This window comes from Onychostoma macrolepis, chromosome 23, assembly GCF_012432095.1.
Source record: "Onychostoma macrolepis isolate SWU-2019 chromosome 23, ASM1243209v1, whole genome shotgun sequence".
In the NCBI taxonomy this organism is placed as follows: domain Eukaryota; kingdom Metazoa; phylum Chordata; class Actinopteri; order Cypriniformes; family Cyprinidae; genus Onychostoma; species Onychostoma macrolepis.
This window is the reverse complement of record NC_081177.1, coordinates 1,897,431-1,915,186: the sequence shown is the minus strand read 5'-3', so window position 1 is coordinate 1,915,186 and position 17,756 is coordinate 1,897,431. Positions and strand designations below refer to the sequence as shown.

Sequence of the window (17,756 nt, the reverse complement as noted above, 5' to 3'; positions counted from 1 at the left end):
GTTAATTTTGTTGTTTTAGCTATTATTGTTATTAATAGTCTTAGTTTTTGTTTTCTTTAAATGTCTATTTTTTTTCATTAGTTATTATTTTAGTTTTAGTTATTTTAGTACATCAACTCAACTATGAAAATGAGAAATGCTGCCTTGGCAACTTGCTGAAATAAAATACGTTTTTTTTTTTTACATTTAATATAAAATAAGTTTGTTTTTTTGTTTTTTCACTTTTTGTTTCAGTTAAAATTGACTATTTCAAGTAAAATTATGTTTTTATGGCTTTATTTTTAGTTGATAATATTATATACTGATAATATTGTTTGTAGCTAAAATAAATTAGCATTAGCATTTTCATTAGCATCTCAGACTTTTGGACCCTATAATAATAATAATAATAACAGTAAGCAAGTATTTATTTATTTTACATTCTAATACAGTAGGGTCCAACAGTCTGAGACCAGTAATGGAAACGTTAAATTTACTTTTTCATTACAAACAATATTATCGGCATATAATCTGAGTGAAAAGTGAATCTGAAACATTCAGTATTTGGTGTTTCTCTTTTTTTATGTAAATAAATTAATATAATAAAGCCTTATTAGGATTTTTTGGAAGATGATAATTTTACAGAATTACTTTTTAAAACACTTCATCTTCTAGAGAAGAAAAAATGACTTCTGCGTGTTTGATCGCAGACTCTTGTGTTTCATGTTGTCTGGCAGACTCACCACAGATGTGTCAAACTTGGCACTGAACAGAAAGAGGAATTAAACTTGCCTCCACACTCTTTAAATAAAGGTGCTTTATGCCACAGAAGAACCTTTCTGTCTAAATGGTTCCATAAATAACCTTTAACATCTGAAGAACCTTTCCGTTTCACAAAAGCTTCTTTGTGGCGAAAGAAGGTTCTTCAGATTATAAAAAGGTAAGAAAGAGATGATTTTTAAGAACCTTTGACTGAATGGTTCTTTGTGGAATCAAAAATGGTTCTTTTATGGCGTCGCTTGAAGAACCTTTTGAATCACTTTTATTTTTAAGAGTGCAGTGGCAGCTCCAGGATTTTTTTGTTGGGGGGGCTTAACAGTTCAGAGGGGGTGCTACAAAACTAATTAAATTGAGTGAAAGTAATGAACTTCAACCATCTAAATAGCATGCAAATTCAGCCACCTTGTGTTTTTTATATACAGCAGCTTCGAAAAAGGCATTTTACTTTTTTTATCTGTAATATAACTAATAATGCCAACTGTCAAATATGACAATTAATACAATTTATGAATGCACATAGAAAAGAGAAAGTAGGGATTTTTATTCTTTGTTTTATTTTTTTATTTTTACACATCCATTTAGTCATTTTTTCTGACCATCAATCACTTTCAATTCCAACTGGCAGGAAAACATGGTAAATTCGAACCATTTTTTACAATAAATAAAGTGCTGACAATTCATTCAACTACGGGCCCCGTGTGTTGAGGGGGGTTCCAATTAATATAGGCCTGTTACATTCTTCTTATTAGGTCTATTATTATTATCAGGTTACTTTTATTATTAAATCAGTGATAATTTCATAGCGCATCACCGCATGACGCGCTGTGAGGATAATTAAAGTTAAGACTATTAACTTACTCCTCGTTGAAATTGTTTTTTTTTTTTTAACAGGTCTATTAATTTATACAATAGCCCCGCCTTAGCGCCACCACTGCCTGCCTCATACACATTTCAACATCTCTAAAAGATAAATATGAAACACGCATTCAGTATAATGACTCAAAACACTGAAACTACAGTCTGCGCATCTAAATAATTTCCAATTTGTGGATTTCTGTTTGTAGTGACTCATGTAAACCAATCTGTGTGTTTACAGACTGAAGTGCTTTTCCTACACAGAATGATGTGATTTATGCAATAAATAAACTATCTTAAATATGCATGCACATAATAGTGTTTTCTTATTTCTAAAAATGTTCTGAGAATATGACGTTTCGCTCTCTGTTCAGGACGGAATGTTTTCACCCATATGCCAGAGTTACAGGTATGAAATATGTAAGCATTTAAAAGCATTGATTATTGCCTCAGTCTCAAAAGAAAGTTTTGTTTTTGTTGCATATGCTGTATTTTAAGAGGTTTTAAAGAGTACAACTATAAAACACTATGTAAAACTATAGCTTCATGTTAATTCAGTAAAGCTTTTCAAGATGATACATGTACAAAAACTATGGTGTATATTATGGGCATATATAATAAAATGGGATGCTTTCTCCAGTCAGCACTTCTCAGGATGTGGTGACTATGGTGTAAATATAAATACCTCTTATACTTCTCTTTTTCGCTCCTAAAGACAAGTGAAGGGAGAGGAAGAAGAGACGGAGAGTCATGGCTTCAGATGTGATGTGCTTGTGTGTTTTTCTGCTCTGCTCTGGACTTCAGTTCACAACAGGTACGACTGAACAACAGTACGAGTGACTTCAGACGCTGATTTACATCAGATAATGAAACGCATTATACTTGAGTCTGTTTGTTTCTGCTGTTATTTTGTCAATTAATGCCTTAAAAGGTCTTAAATCAGAGCAGAAAGTCATATTACATAAATTCATAATGTTCTGCTCTGCAAAGAATAAATATCTTCAGTGTTTGTGTTTTCCAATTCAAATACCTAAACATCCTTAAATCAAGACTTGAGATGCAAAATGAAGACAGTCTTGTTTTCTGAGAAACTGAACAAAATTAAGCGAGTTTGTTTAAAACAAGAACAAAAATCTTTCAGTTTAAAAACTTTCCCTTTGAATGAAGTAGTATTTCTTGTTTTAATCATAAACTCACTTCATTTCGATCAGTTTCACAGAAAGCAAGACTTCCTATTTCATGTGTAAATGTATCTTGATTTAAGAATCTTTAGACATTTGCACTGAAACAAGAGATAAATACTGACGCTGAGCAGCACTTTTTGCTGTTTTCAGAAGGTGCAATAAAAGTGTCCATATTCTAGTTAATCTGTACTCTTGATGTAAGAATAATTCAAACTGAAAGGAGATCAGCTGGAAGTTGTATTTTCAGGCTGTTTGCTAATACCACTCATTGTGTGCTACTTAGACATTTACATTTAGAGAACATAATGACGTTTTGCGTTTCCTTCAATTAATCACTTACATTTTCTTTACTTGGTCTTAAAAACTCTTACATTTATCTTCAAACCTGCAGAAACCCTGTTAATCTAAAGATGTGAGACTAAAAAGAGTTAGTTGATGTAGTTTAAGGCAGTGGGGAAAAAAACTTGTTTTAAGCATAAAATCACTTAATTTTGACATATTTCAGATAACTTAATATCAGTTATAACTTAATATTTTGCTTCTGAAGTAAGTATATTGATTTGGATGTAGGATTTAAGGTTGTCTGTGTTTTTGTAGGTTGTGAAGTGTTTAGATCAACGGTCAGTTGTTCTTCAGGAGAGTCTGCGCTGCTGCCCTGCAGGGATATAAACTCCCAGCACACAGGAGTCCAGTGGTGGATCTGTGATCCTCAGATGCTCACTCTTAAATACTCAGTGTATCCAGCGGACGCCGTTAAGGGTCAGCGATACAAAGACAGAGTTCAGACTCACGGGAATCTTTCGCTGTCCATCACTCGACTCACTGTAGACGACGCAGGAACATATTGCTGTAAAACAACAGACCCTGACAAAATGAGCCATGTTCATCTAACTGTTGAAGGTGAGGAACGTTTGATTTCATAATACAAACCAAACATGAGACGCTTATACTAAAACTTTAATCTGTCACAAACTAGTGAAAAGTACTTTATTGCACTTTATCTATTTGTGTCTAGATTTCAATTCCAATCCATTTCTTCGGCAGCACTTATACACACACACACACACACACTGCGTGTGTGTTATATATATATATATATATATATACCGTATTGACCCGAATATAAGACGATGTTTTTTTTTGGAAATACATCTGAAAAACGCGGTCGCCTTATATTCGGGTCTAGACTTTGACATGTCAGTAATACACCCACAACAATAGGTGGCGCCAAAACGCATAAAACGAGTGTGCCATGAAATATGTAATATGTCGTGACTGTCATGTTAGTCTGATGGGAACAAACTTCCTCTGTAAGTGATTTTAAAACATAAGACAGTACCCAGATTTGAAGACTACAATAAGATTTCACTTCTACTGTTAATAAAATTGAAAATTGAGATGGATAGCTTAAATGTTATATAATTCATATGGGCTACCTGTTATTTCAATGGTATATCAAAAAGTGTATATTTTCAATGTCATTGTTGGTACATTTTACCAGTATTTACCATACTTTCAAAACAAAAATTAAAATAGGAAAAATATGCAGTTTGAAAATAATTTAAGAAAAAATGTTTTACAGAGAGAGAGAGAAAAACAAAAAAAACAAGATTTGGTTTTCAAAAAGCCTTTTTCCAAAAGGTACATCTGGAAAAAGGGGGGTCGTCTTATATTCGGGACAATATGGTATATATATATATGTATGCAGGGCCGTTTCTAGCCATTTTGACGCCCTAGGCGAAATCCTTATTATAAATTATTTTTTATTTTTCAGACATAAGTTTCTTGTCACATTCAAATTGGTTGTCATAGTAACGACACTAATTTGTGGAAATTCATTGTGAGTTCCACAAATCTGAACACATTAGGCCTATTTGTAAATTGACTGTTAAGATAAAACATTGTGCAGAGTTCATTATCTGTGATACCATTAGGCTACTGGATGCTCTATGTAACAATCCCTAGTTACCGAGAAGTTGTCATCACACATAAATTAATTTATTACATTTGGATTTGGATACATGTTTAGATATTATCAACGGCTACTTTTTGACTTTATCTGTTTTTTTTGTTTGTTTGTTTTTTGTTCAATTGTTTTGTTGTTGTTGTGTCAGTTATTGCATTATTATTTCAGTCAAACCTATAAAACCCTTTGTTACCCCAAACTACACAGGCCTATAAAAGCCTGATCAGTGACATAAAAGTAATCAGAATGCAGCTACTTGTGCTTTAATTACTCATTGATGCGTGAACTTGCCCTTTAACCCTCATCCGTCCCTCGGGTCAAATTGACCCGAAACTGATTTTCAAAGATTTTTTAAAAATCGAGCGTTGATCGCTTTGACCCGAGACTCCATGACTTTAGTCGCACTTGCACCGGGAACACACAAAAAAAATTGGAGCGGATTCGAAGATGTTAAGTGGGTGTAAAAAAAAAGTGACAAAAGTGTCCCTCGTGGGTCAATTTGACCCGGAGCCAAAAAAGACTAGAATTCATGAAAAAACTGCGGGTTTTTTTAATTGAGTTTTGTCACACTTGAGCACAGAGCACACACAAAAAAAATTCGAGTCGATTCGATGATTTTAAGTGGGTGTAATAAAAAAATGTAACCTGGCCATAGGAATTTGACCGCCCATAGGAATCAATGGAAAGTCCGAAAAAAATTTTACCATACAAAATCTGACACAAATGAAGGGCTGATACTGCAGAATGTCCCCAATGCAGAAAAAACTCACATATCCATACACACAGGCACACACACACACACACACACACACAAACACACACATGGTACACACACTCCCATAGACATACATTATAACATAAATAATGTTTCTGCTGGGAAATGAATATCATTTTGACTTTTTTTTTGACCAAACACAGTTAAATTTGAATGATGAGGTGAAAACCAATCATTTGATATAATTTTTATATTTTTAAATTTATCTTTTATATTTATTACATATTTATGAAAATTTATGGATATGAATGTGTTTAGATTAAAATACAGTATAAATTTATGTTTTTACAATGCTTTTATATATATCTGAAAGCCTTGAGATACATCTGAAAGCTAAATGAAGCCTCAAAGTGGTGTAGTTTTCAAGATTTAACTTTCTGAGCTCAGTTGAGAATCTCCATAGGGTTCAATAGGCCCATCTGGTGGCTGAAACTATAAATGCAGTTTTTTGTCATTTTTCCCAGCCAGATGGCCTCAGAGACACTCAGTGACCTAGTTCCTGATGGATAATGATGTTTAAAGTAGAAATTGTGTCTTTGTTTTTTTTGTTTTTTATGGTGAAAAAATGTATGCAAATATGCTAATTTTCATGAAAAAATCTGGAATTTATGGAAAATAAAAAAAAAAATCTCCAAAAATTATAACAAAACCTACATAAATAATTAGAAAAAAACTTAAAGGAAAAAAATTATAATTTTGGACTGAAAAAAAAGGTGTAACGTTGAGGGTCTTCGGGTCAATTTGGCCCACGAGGGACACTTTGGTTATAGGGTCGGGAGGGACGGATGAAGGTTAAATAACGTGACGCTCTGCCCAGTATATATGCGGCTGCTCCCTTTAAGCACTGTTGGAAGCGAATTATTATTATTATTTTATTTTTTTGGAAGCGAATTAATTAATTCAGTATTTCGACACTTCCATCAGTATGCGTTAAATTTGACAAAGCGGTTTAATAAAGTACGTATTGCAACAATCCGAGGCAGCAACAGCGCTCTGATCCAATGGCATACAGGCATCATCAGAATGACAGTCCTCTAGCGCAATGATGTTGGGGGATCCAGTGGGGGTGGTCATATTTCAGGGTGTCCGTGCCAATCTTGATCACAACCCTGTTAAAATGTAGCGGCAGTACGTGCGCTCATTGGCGCCCCTCCAGCTGGTGGCGCTCTAGGCGACCGCCTCGCTTGCCTATGCCTAGAAATGGTACTGTATGTATTTGTGTGTGTGTATATATCTGTTTGTTGAGTATTTTGTTTTATGAATTTTGAACCTGGCTTCATTGAATGTTCAGATTTATGTTCTGCAACTTTATGTAAATTAGTACATAGTTAATTAGATAATGCCGTATTTGCATATTTAAATATATGAACGTCTAATACAAAAAAGTTGGCAATTCTTAATATAAAAAATCAGCTGGATGTGTGTGTGATTTACATTTATTACTTTTATATATCATGTTATCACAAGTTTTGATGTCTGTTGGTGGAAGTGGATGAAGCACATAGTTTAAATTGAACCAACAAAGTATTTTTTACTGTGTTGTAATATAGTATATCATGATATATATAATGAGCTATATTAATCTGTTTTGTGTCTGCAGGTTGTTCTGTATCAGGGAATGAAGGATCAGTGGAGATCGGCGGATATTCAGGGGACTCTGTGCTTCTGTCGTGTTCGGTCAAATGTAGCGGCCGTTATGAACCAGGTTCAGAGTTCAGATGGAAATTACCAAACAATAGAGAAATAAAGCAGGCCATTGACTCCACTGAACTCCATCGACTCTATCAGGGCAGATTTCACATGTTTAATATAAGTTCAGGAAATCTCTCTCTGCTGATTTCTGACCTGACTGAGAAAGATGAAGGACCGTATTCCTGCTGGAGTAAAGAGAATCAACACAAGAACTTCACTCTCACTGTTACAGGTACAGAAATTATGAGTTCTCACATTAACAAGTCATTTAGCTTGAAACGAGATGTGAAGGTGAACTTCGGCTAACATTCTGGCAAGGCTCTCTTACAGTTATGAACAAACATTCTTCCAATAATGTTAACAGTTGTTCAAAGTTATCTGGTCCAGTGTAAGTTTAATATCACTGAGATACTATATATATATATTTTTAGTAGTTATTGTTTTTCCCCCCCAAATATGTTAGTACGGTGGCCAAGAGCTCAACGCGAAAACTTGCAACTTCAGAAAACACATGCAACTAGAAAAAGCAACCAGCTTATTAAGCAAATATCTTCGTCAGTTTGACAACACAACCAAATACAAAAAGACGCTGAAAATTTGCCGTTTTGTTTTTTTTTTGGGGGGGGGGGGTATTGATTACTATTTGTATAACCACAGTTGTACAAATAAAATGGTTAAACTATGGTTTGTGTAGTAAATCCATGGTTAATTTGTGCATGATTGCCATGGTTTAACTATGGTAACCATTTTTTGTTTTTATTTATTTTTTATATAATAAATGTATTTATTAATTGGTTAATTAATAAACCCCCAAAAAAGCTAAGGAATCGTATGATCGGGATGTTAAAATAAACAAAAATCTCACCTTTCAGAGCAAACATTGATAAATATGTCTCAGCTATGTTCGTCGCTTTGCTGTTCCCTTAAACATTTCTGATGTGGACTGTGCCTTTTTGCAGTGCATTTCTGTTTTTGTTTGTGTTGTTAGCATTTGCAGCGCGTGTCTTGTCAAATTTATGAAGATGTTTTCTTAATTTGCAGGTGCGTTTTCTATTTGCATGTGTTTATTTTTTTCATTTGCCGCACGTTTATTTCTCTCGGCCACCATACTATATAGCTTTTTTACATTTGTATTTCAGTTTTAGTTATTTTAGTACATAAAGTTAAACTAAATGACAAAAAGAAATGTTGCTTTGGCAATTTGTTGAAATAAAATAAGTTGAAGAAGTTTTTTTGTTTTATATTATTTCATTTAACATTTTATTTCAGGTAACTTTTTTTTGGTTTTAGTTCTAGTTTACTTAAAAAATAAAAAAAAAACCCTGATCTGGTCTTTTATAATGTTCTCAAAACATTTTGAACATATGTGTAAAAAATCTAAATGGTTAAAAGTGTTAAACTACACATCCATCCTGCAAAGCTCCTCCATCCGTCTGAATTCAGTTCATCAAACAGTCCTGCAGAAGAAAAGTATACATAACACAAATATTTCGCACTGTATGTTTCTACAGGCTGCACATTATCAGAGACTGGACAGAAACCTAAAACAAAGTACACGGGTGACTCTGTGCTTCTGTCCTGCTCGTGTGAAGACCCAAACGCCAAACCTGAGGACTTCAGATGGACCCATGTAGAGTCCAGTGGGACTGAAGTGTCCAATGAAACTCCACGGTATAAAGACAGAGTTCACATGTTTCACAAGACGACTCCATCAAATCTGTCTCTGTTGATCTCCAACCTGACTGAAGACGACCAGGGCACTTACAGATGCACAGTTAACAACAAAACATCCGCTGACACCAAACTCATCGTTAAAGGTGAAGCTGTTGTGTTTAAATCAACTCAGTCACTCACTCACTCAGTTTGGCCGTTAAACTGTCTACCATTTATTTTATTTCAGTTAACTTTTTTTTTTTGTTTACTTAAAATACCCTGATCTATATAAATGTTATTGTATAGTGTTTCGGAACGTTAAATAATGTTACCATAATGTTTGCAAAATGATAAAATAGAATTTTCCTTAACCGTCACATAACCAAGAACAGAGCATTCAGACATACGGTAAACGTACCTATTAAGCTCACCAAAATCTACATTGAGACATTTTTAGTGCACAAGATATTGGTTTCAGTACAAAAAGTTATGTTAAAATAAAATATCAATCTCTCACACAAAAATATTTAATTTTATTTTAAATGACAAAAGCATTTCAATTAAGATATACATCATTAAATTCAAAAAGTCTGGCTGTGCTTAATGGGTAAATTTTTGTACCCTTTAAGAACACCCCTGTTTCCATTAAGCTCACATCATGTTTTATTAAAAATGTATGTTTATTTTAAGGAAAATTTTTAAAGAATAATTGTAAAAATAATTTTTTTTGAAGGTACAAAGTCAATCACAAAAAAAAAAAAACAGAACACTAAAATCAAGTAGGTGCCTAGGTGCCGCCAGGTGCCTACTAAGGGAACCAAGACTCGCCTCTGGTGTGCTTAGAGCTGCTAGCTCGGTGCCCTGAAGTGGAAGACCGGTAGGGGACGGCCGCTCTAGCTGCTCTAAAGACCCCCGAAGGAGCGGCAAGCCTCTCAGTTCCGCTATGTTTCCGGGCGGAAGTAACTGAGAGAAGCGCTCGCTAGAGACCGCTGCGCCCTGGAACACTGGCAGGGTTGGCAGACCGATCTCCTGAGGGCACTGAGGAGAGACGGGCACCGTGTAATGCAGTGTACGCCGCTCTTCCCCAGAGGGGCCGGCCCTCAGAAGTCCTGGGCCATAGGCAGCAGGACGTTTTTAGCCGAAGACTATCCAGCGAGAATGACGGTCACCAGATCTGCCTTCTGCCTTCGGCCCGGGAGCGCCACTCTGACTCCAATATTATGGGGAGTACGAGAAGTGACGCTCCCTAAATGAGGAGCTGGAACACAGTTGGGGCTGCTCCACCCAGCAGCCACTGCTGACCACATCAACCTCCTCAGAGGAAGAGAGGTAAAGCATCGTGCTCTCATTCGAGAAATGTCCCAAGAGGCTCCTATACACACATATATGTACTGTGTATATATACATATATACAGATACACATCTAACTTCTCCTAGTTAGATGAAATACATCATTTAATTCCTCAAAATTAAATGCAGAAAAACAACCAGACGAGTAAACACGGTCCGATATGAAAAGGATTCATAATATGAACAAGAATGACGTAATGCACGCGTTGAGAATGACGTCTGCAACAGCACCTCTCACTCAAAGGGGGAAGAACCGCACCGCGGGATTCCAGCCCGAGCGAGAGCGCTAGATCTGGGTAATGCAGGTGGAGATAGGGCGTCTCCAACCCATCCCCGCGATCTCACTCGCCGCTGTGCCTCAGCAGCGGTGGGACTGGAATCGTGAGATCATACGTTGGGGAGAAGAACAATCAGCCCCTTATCTCACTAGAGCAGACAGCGTGAACTCTATGCAGGAACTCCTCTATGCAGGAACGCTGCTATAGTGATATCCTCGTTCACAATATGCTTGTGCAAACAATGCTTGTGCAAACACTGCAACTTACAAAAGCTCATCGACATCCTTCACGTCCACCTTCTCAGAGGAAGACAGGCGGAGCATCGAGCCCTTTCTGGGGGGAAGAACCACGCTGGCTTCCGATCCTAGAGAGCGGACGTTGGATCTGATGGGAAAGGAAGAAGATAGGGGCTAGCCCGTCTTCATTCCCTCCACCTGATCCATCCACGATTCCCACAAGTGCAGCCGCCGCTCCGCCTCAGCGAAAGCGGGGCCGGCACCACGAGGAACCGTGGTGAAAGCTCCCTCCTAAAAGAGAGCCCTCTGAGAATAAGCATACGCAGCTGACAAACTCTTAAGCAGACCACACACGGACTGTGTGTATTCCCAGCGGAGAGGAACACACAGCCTGTAATGCGATCTGCTCTCGCCCAAGTGCTAGTTTTCTGCACTTTTAGACATGTGGAGCTTATTTCAAGTGATTGTGTAGGGACAAACAATACTAAATAAGACTCACAACACAGATCGACAGACACACACAGAGTAGCGGTTGCTGAATGACAAAAAGCTGACGCCGGTACCACCGCACGTGCTTTTAAGCTTCCTGGTCGATTACGTCACCCGCCCGTGACGTCTCGCCCATCCTTTGGACTGATTACACATGTGATTCAGAGCGTGGTCACGCTGAAGACGTTCCCATAGCGTTTTCGGATGCAGCTCGAGTTTCTGGAGGGGAACATGGATGTCAACTTATCTATAGTCTCTTAAGGCTGGAATACACTACACGATTTTTGCCCCGATTTTCCACAGATTTACAGTCTGGAGAAGCTGATGCTAGTTACCAAAGATCTGCAGATTTGAGTCAACAGAATCCATAGAAAATCAATTAACTTAAAGTGACAACCGTCAGTTAATATTTAAAGTCTGTTTATGAAGTATTTACATAGACTTTCAATGTGGAAGAGCTTAAAGAGAGCACACTGAGCTTAATGGGAGCAGCAACAATTTACATATACCTCACAGCTTTAGCAGGCTCTTCACTGGACTCAGACGGAGAAGAGGGTACATATATTTCACAGCTTTAGCAGGCTCTTTACTGCTTTAACGTCTTCTGCAACTGGATTCAAACAGAGAGAAAGAGGAGTGCGTTCGCTAGGACCACCGATGCCTTCCGCAATTCGATCTAGAAACACTAGTGTTTCACTTCAACCCACACAAGTAATCACACGTGAATATATATAAAGCACTGCAAATCTCACAACTCACAGAGAAGACGCCAGGCATGGGGTCTCGTCCGTCCACCACTCGTTGATGTGAAGCTAGATGGAGGGCAGCTGTGAGGCGCAAATCACTCAATGCAGTAATAAATCCTCCACGGGAAATTCCAATCCTCATACAATTCCATACGATTCACAAGGGCGTCAGTTATTCCATAGTCCAACTAGAATTCGACACAGTCTATCTCACCCCAGATGCTGCCCTCACTTCAATCTCTCACTTTCTCCTTCAACCCGTCCTTCTCCTTGTCCAGATCCAAATCTCCTCTTCTTCTTCCACACGAATACTCGACCACCTCCGAGCGCCTCAAGCGCTTCCGAACTCCTCGAGCCCTTCCAAACCCCTCGTGTCTCTCCCCTCTTTTTTTAAACTGAGTCGCAATGCCCTCTTATACTCCCCTACTCTGTCGTCCTGCAGGCTGTGTTTTATCCGAACATCACATCACCAAGAGCTCATACGCAGGAGGATCTGTGACTCTTCCATGTTCCTGTAAAGATCCCAAATCCAAACCAGAACACTTTGAATGGAAGCGAGCAGCTGTGAATGAGACGCTGGTTTCAGACGCCGAAGAGATCAACGGCCGATTCCAGATGATCAGAGATTCTCCTCATAAGCTCTTCTTACGGATCTCAAACCTGACCGAGACTGACGGAGGAGTGTATGTGTGTTCAGTCAACGGCAAACAATCCAGACACGTCAATCTCACTCTTACAGGTAAAACACCTCAGATTAGTTTCAGATGAAACTGAAATGATTTCAGAGATACAATGAAGTGACTCTCTCTGAGCTTGACAGTGTTGCATTGAGACACTGAATAAAACATCTGAGTTACTGTTAACATAAATGAGGACATTCGTGATTAACTAAATTTGTGTGTGTGTTCTCAGATTCTGCTGTTATAAATGCTCTTGAATATCAATACTATCAGATATTTCTGGTCTTTCTGCTCTGTCTGATGCTGCTGCTGGTGGTTGGATGCATCTGCTGGAGATTTACAAGAGGTTTGATAACACGCACAACAGCTCAACACTGCAACAATCGTGAATTGTGTACTATTACTAAAAACGAAGAAAAGCAAAACTAGAAATTTGTTTAACCAAAGTCATTATAATATTACAGCTAAAAAAGGAAGCATTGGAAGCCGAGAGATCCAGAGAGCAAATGATGAGGTGAACTGTTCATAATCAGATTTTCATACACTATTCATGAATGAAATACAAATAAAATGACATTTGTGTTTGTAGGATGAGGTGACGTACTCCACTGTGAGGCAGATTAAAGGTAGAAAACCAGCAGAAAAACGGCAACAGGTACTTAAACCATATAAAGCTTCTGTATCATATTTCTAAGGTTTCTAAATGATTGAAACTTTGCTGTGACATACAATCTCCTCATGTCTTCTGTCTCTGATAGTTTAGAGTTGTTTATCCAGTAAAAGCTCTTTTAGTGTAATTGTACAGACGTCCAGCTTCAGCTGCTGCTTCTCGTGTCAAATCTTGACTGATTCTGATCAAGTAAACGTCAGAATAATTGCAGTCATATCTCCAGATGAACACTTGCTGGACTGAAGCAGCTCAGCTTTACCTGATTCTCCATCAATCATTTTCTAGAAAAATCAGAGCGTCTCAAATCTGATCATCAGGATCTTTTGAGGAGCGTTTGTTTCCAGAAGCTTTACTTTCACTGTTCCTCCAAAATATCTCAAATCTTCTGAGGAGCGTTTATTTCTTCATCTCTCAATCAGCATTGCATTATATGTTTGGATCATTTCAGTCTCATCTGACTGAGACCTTTTCAAAAGGTACATGTTTGTACCTAAAGGGTCCATTTTGGTACCTTAAAGGTACATATTGGAGATACAGATGTGGCCATTAAGAATGCGTGTTTTTTTCCTCGCGGCAGCACGTAATTCGTTACGTGTGATCACGGAGCTCCCTGCAGGCATTCAGCATTCTGCAGTTAAACACCCAGACAAGATCTACAATGGTGTTTTAGTGCTACGTAAAATAAAAAGAAATAAAATCACGAGATTAAAGTCATAATATTCTGACAAAAAAACTAAATTACGAGAGTAAAATCATAGCCATATTGTTGAGAATAAAGTCGTAGCAATATGAGATTAAAGTCATACTATTTTGAGAATAAAGGCATAGCATTATGTACGACGGCGTTTTAGTGCCACGTTAAAAATAAAAAAAGATGATATTTTGAGAAAATTTAAATTACGAGAATAAAGTCGAAATATTTTGAGAATGAAGTCAAAATTACAAGAATTATGTAGCAATTACGAGATTAAAGTTATAATATTTTGAGAGTATTTTGAGCATGTAAATGGCCCGAATTGGGAACACCGGGAGAAATTCCAGTATGTTTGAAAATAATATTTCACATCTTCGATTGCATTTATTATTTGTACTGCGCCATTGCAAAGCTTATAGCAATAATCTTGGTGCTTTTGGTACTTTTAATATAAAACAAAGCCTAAGCTTTCAAATTCAAGTTTTATAGTGAAATACAAACAATATATCTTACAATAATGTGTTTTTCACGCTGTTTAATGTGATGTGACAGATCGCTGATGGTATCCGTTTTTGTAGAAAATTGTGCATGAGACAAGTGGAGTGTGGTTAAAAATATGTTGGTTTTCTGGTCGTAGTTCTTAGTGTATTAGTAATTAGTGTATTAGTAGACTGTCTGCTTAATATCTTCTAACACTTTATTTTGACGGGTCCACAACATACTGACTAAGAGAAACCTTGCAAGTATATGCCAACTTGTTCTACTAACCCTAAACCTATCGTAACAGTCTACTCTGAGAGTTAGTAGACATGTAGTTGCAAATTAATGAGAATTAGTTGACATCTAGATACAAAGTCACTTATAGTTATTAGAATGTCTAAAGTGGACTATCTAAATAAAGTGTAACCCATATTCTCACTGTATCAGACTATATGAGCCATAAAAGCCTGATGATCAAACGATCAGATTTAAGATTTAATTTAGATTTTGTGTAAAGGTTCAATAAACTGATCCATGACTTATTGCATATGCCAGACATTACAGGGTTAAAAGTGCAAGAAAATGTTGTAATGTGCTTTAGCAACAATTCATCAGAAAAAAAACAGCTCAGTGCTTTTAATTTTAGCTCTTTCTGTTTTAAAATATTACATTCTGCACAACTAATTCTCTCATTTCCTCAAAGAAATTTTCCAGTTTGTGTAGTTCTGTGACTCATGCAACCAATGGGTTTGTTTACTGACAGTAATGTATTTCCTACACAGAATGACGTGACATATGCAGCGGTTGCACTGAACAAGAGGGTTCAATCCACTGAGGTCAGTGTCTGTGCAAATATCTACATGCATATAATGTTTTCTTCATAAAACTAGCTTTTCGAGATTATGACGCATTTAGCTGTCAGTTCATGAGCTCAAACATAACATAAAGGCAGATGCATGTGTAGCAGCAGTATTTGCTTTTGCATGTTGCAACTGGTGAACAACTTGTTGTCTTTTAGGATGACGTGACTTACTCCAGCGTCACACATATTAAATGGAAAAAAAGACCTCACAAAAAGGTTAGTGTTAAATTTTGGACATGTATTTATAAAAATCAGTTCATCTGAAGAAAGGTTTATTTGTAGCATGTTTGTTTGTCTGTAGGAAGAGGAGGTTGTGTATTCGACTATGGCAGACATGAGCAGATCTGCTCAGGTAAATGTGCACAGCCATGCTATTTTAGGAATCACTTCTCTAATTTCTCATTTTTCATCATTTGATGAAAAAGCTTCTGCTTAAATGCTTGAAATGTGTTTTGTTAGTGCATCTTGCATTATTTACACATCTAAAATGAATTTAAAAGAAACATGATGTAGATGAGTGTGTTTCTTCATCAGGTTTGTAGAAATGTGTCTCTGCATCAGTGTCTCAGCAATGGATGCTCTGCAGTGAATGGGTGCCGTCAGAATGAGAGTCCAAACAGCTGATAAAAACATCACAATAATCCACACCACTCCAGTCCATCAGTTAACATCTGGAGAAGACAAAAGCTGAAACACATCCAGCATTAACTTGTTCTTAACTAAAATGAGTCCATAATAACGCTTCCTCCAGTGAAAAGGTGTTCTGGTGTGAATCAGGAGAGAAATCTGCAGATCAAGCAGCGTTTACAAGCCAAAACAGCTCTAAACAAATATGTGTCTGGATTTTGATGTGAGAGACAACAGGAGATGCACTTTCTCACTGGAGGAAGCGTTATTATGGATTATGGACTTGTATTTTAGTTAAAAACATCTTAATGCTGGATTTGTTTCAGCTTTTGTCTTCTCCAGATGTTAACTGATGGACTGGAGTGCTGTGGATTATTGTGATGATTTTATCAGCTGTTTGGACTCTCGTTCTGACGGCACCCATTCAGTTATAATTTTGTCATTCTATATGGCAGAAGTATAATTGTGTAACATGTGTTTATTATCTCTGCAGGATGATGTTACGTATTCATCTGTAGTCCACATCGAATCTCACAAACCAAAATCCTGATAGAAGAATGCTGAGGAGGCCACCGTCTACGCAAGTGTGCAGAAAGATAAAGCATGATACACACACCTAAAACAACATCTCAGACATTCTGCACTGGGTTATTGCTTTATGATAATTTTAAAGAGTTGGCTTTTACATTAAAGTGCCCCTATTATGGGTTATGAAAGATTCATATTTTGGTTTTGGGAGTCCCCAACAACAGGTTGATATGCATGCAAGGTCAAAAAACACTTTTATTTCCTTATAATATGCATTTATTTTTACCTTTACCAAACGATTCGTTCAATGATTAATTTTTCCAAACCCCTCCTTTGCGTGACGCTAATCTGCGGTGATTGGTCGATTTAATTTAAAGAAGTGTTTGTGAGCTTTTAACGCTCCAAAAGCGGCACCTAGTGGCAAAGAATGAATTTACATTTTCATTCAGACCAATGCGAAAAGACCAACAAGTGGCCGGCAATACGCTAATGTTTTAATGACGACTCATTTCAATGATTCAGAGTCGACTCTTTTCTTTTGAGAGACAATAACTTTATACACGGTGCACTTTCAGATTTAAAACTTTGCAGGATGTTTTCATTCACTTAGAGCTGTTTTACACACCGCATGAAAGCTCATTTTCAAAAATCCATAATAGGGGCACTTTAACATAATTTGCTTTCTATCATGTTTACTACTAGCTTAATTTCATATGGATAGTGTCTTGATTTACATTTTGTAAAAATTATGACATTGTTAGAATAAATGCTAAATTTCTGTTTTCTAAGATTTTTATATTTTAAAGATGATTGGGCGATTCAGATTATTTCTTAAATACAATAATACAGTTTTCTTACTTTAGAGGCTCTATATAAAGCTATGCTTGGATTTTGTATCTGTTTAATTGCTTAAATATTTCTTAAAGTTATATTTATTATACACTATTATACACATAAACTATTTTCATTTAGAAATTGCTAGTAAATTTCACAAATATTTACAAAGAGTTGGCAAGTAACATCGAATTAAATGTGACATTTTGAAGTAGACAGAGAAATCTTATTTGATTAATCAGCAAGTTCTGGTTTCAGCTTCTTGAAAAAAAATTATTGAATCATGTATTAGAAAAAATGCTTTTTTTAAGAAACTAAATGTACAAATGAAGAACATTTTAAATTTTGTGTTCACAGTATCATTAAAACTTTCTGCTTGAAATGTAATTACTTACAAG

General features: G+C 36.6%; 1 protein-coding gene across 4 annotated transcripts; it reads left to right on the top strand.

The window, feature by feature from the left end:
- Positions 1 to 147: 147 nt before the first annotated feature.
- Positions 148 to 17,677, top strand: LOC131532292 (immunoglobulin superfamily member 10-like). Of its 4 annotated transcripts, none has more exons than XM_058763811.1 (13): positions 148 to 2,023; positions 2,330 to 2,428; positions 3,435 to 3,698; positions 7,140 to 7,463; positions 8,743 to 9,048; positions 12,426 to 12,722; positions 12,896 to 13,009; positions 13,128 to 13,177; positions 13,253 to 13,318; positions 15,290 to 15,343; positions 15,526 to 15,585; positions 15,671 to 15,721; positions 16,490 to 17,677. In XM_058763811.1, exons 2-13 carry the CDS (start codon positions 2,365 to 2,367, stop codon positions 16,544 to 16,546), a joined length of 1,707 nt encoding a protein of 568 aa, XP_058619794.1. In that variant the 5' UTR covers positions 148 to 2,023; positions 2,330 to 2,364; the 3' UTR covers positions 16,547 to 17,677. The 4 variants fall into 4 exon arrangements, with proteins under 4 accessions (XP_058619794.1, XP_058619792.1, XP_058619795.1 ...); XM_058763809.1 differs by having other exon boundaries at positions 3,396 to 3,698; XM_058763812.1 differs by having other exon boundaries at positions 148 to 2,034.
- The last annotated feature ends 79 nt before the right edge of the window (positions 17,678 to 17,756 follow it).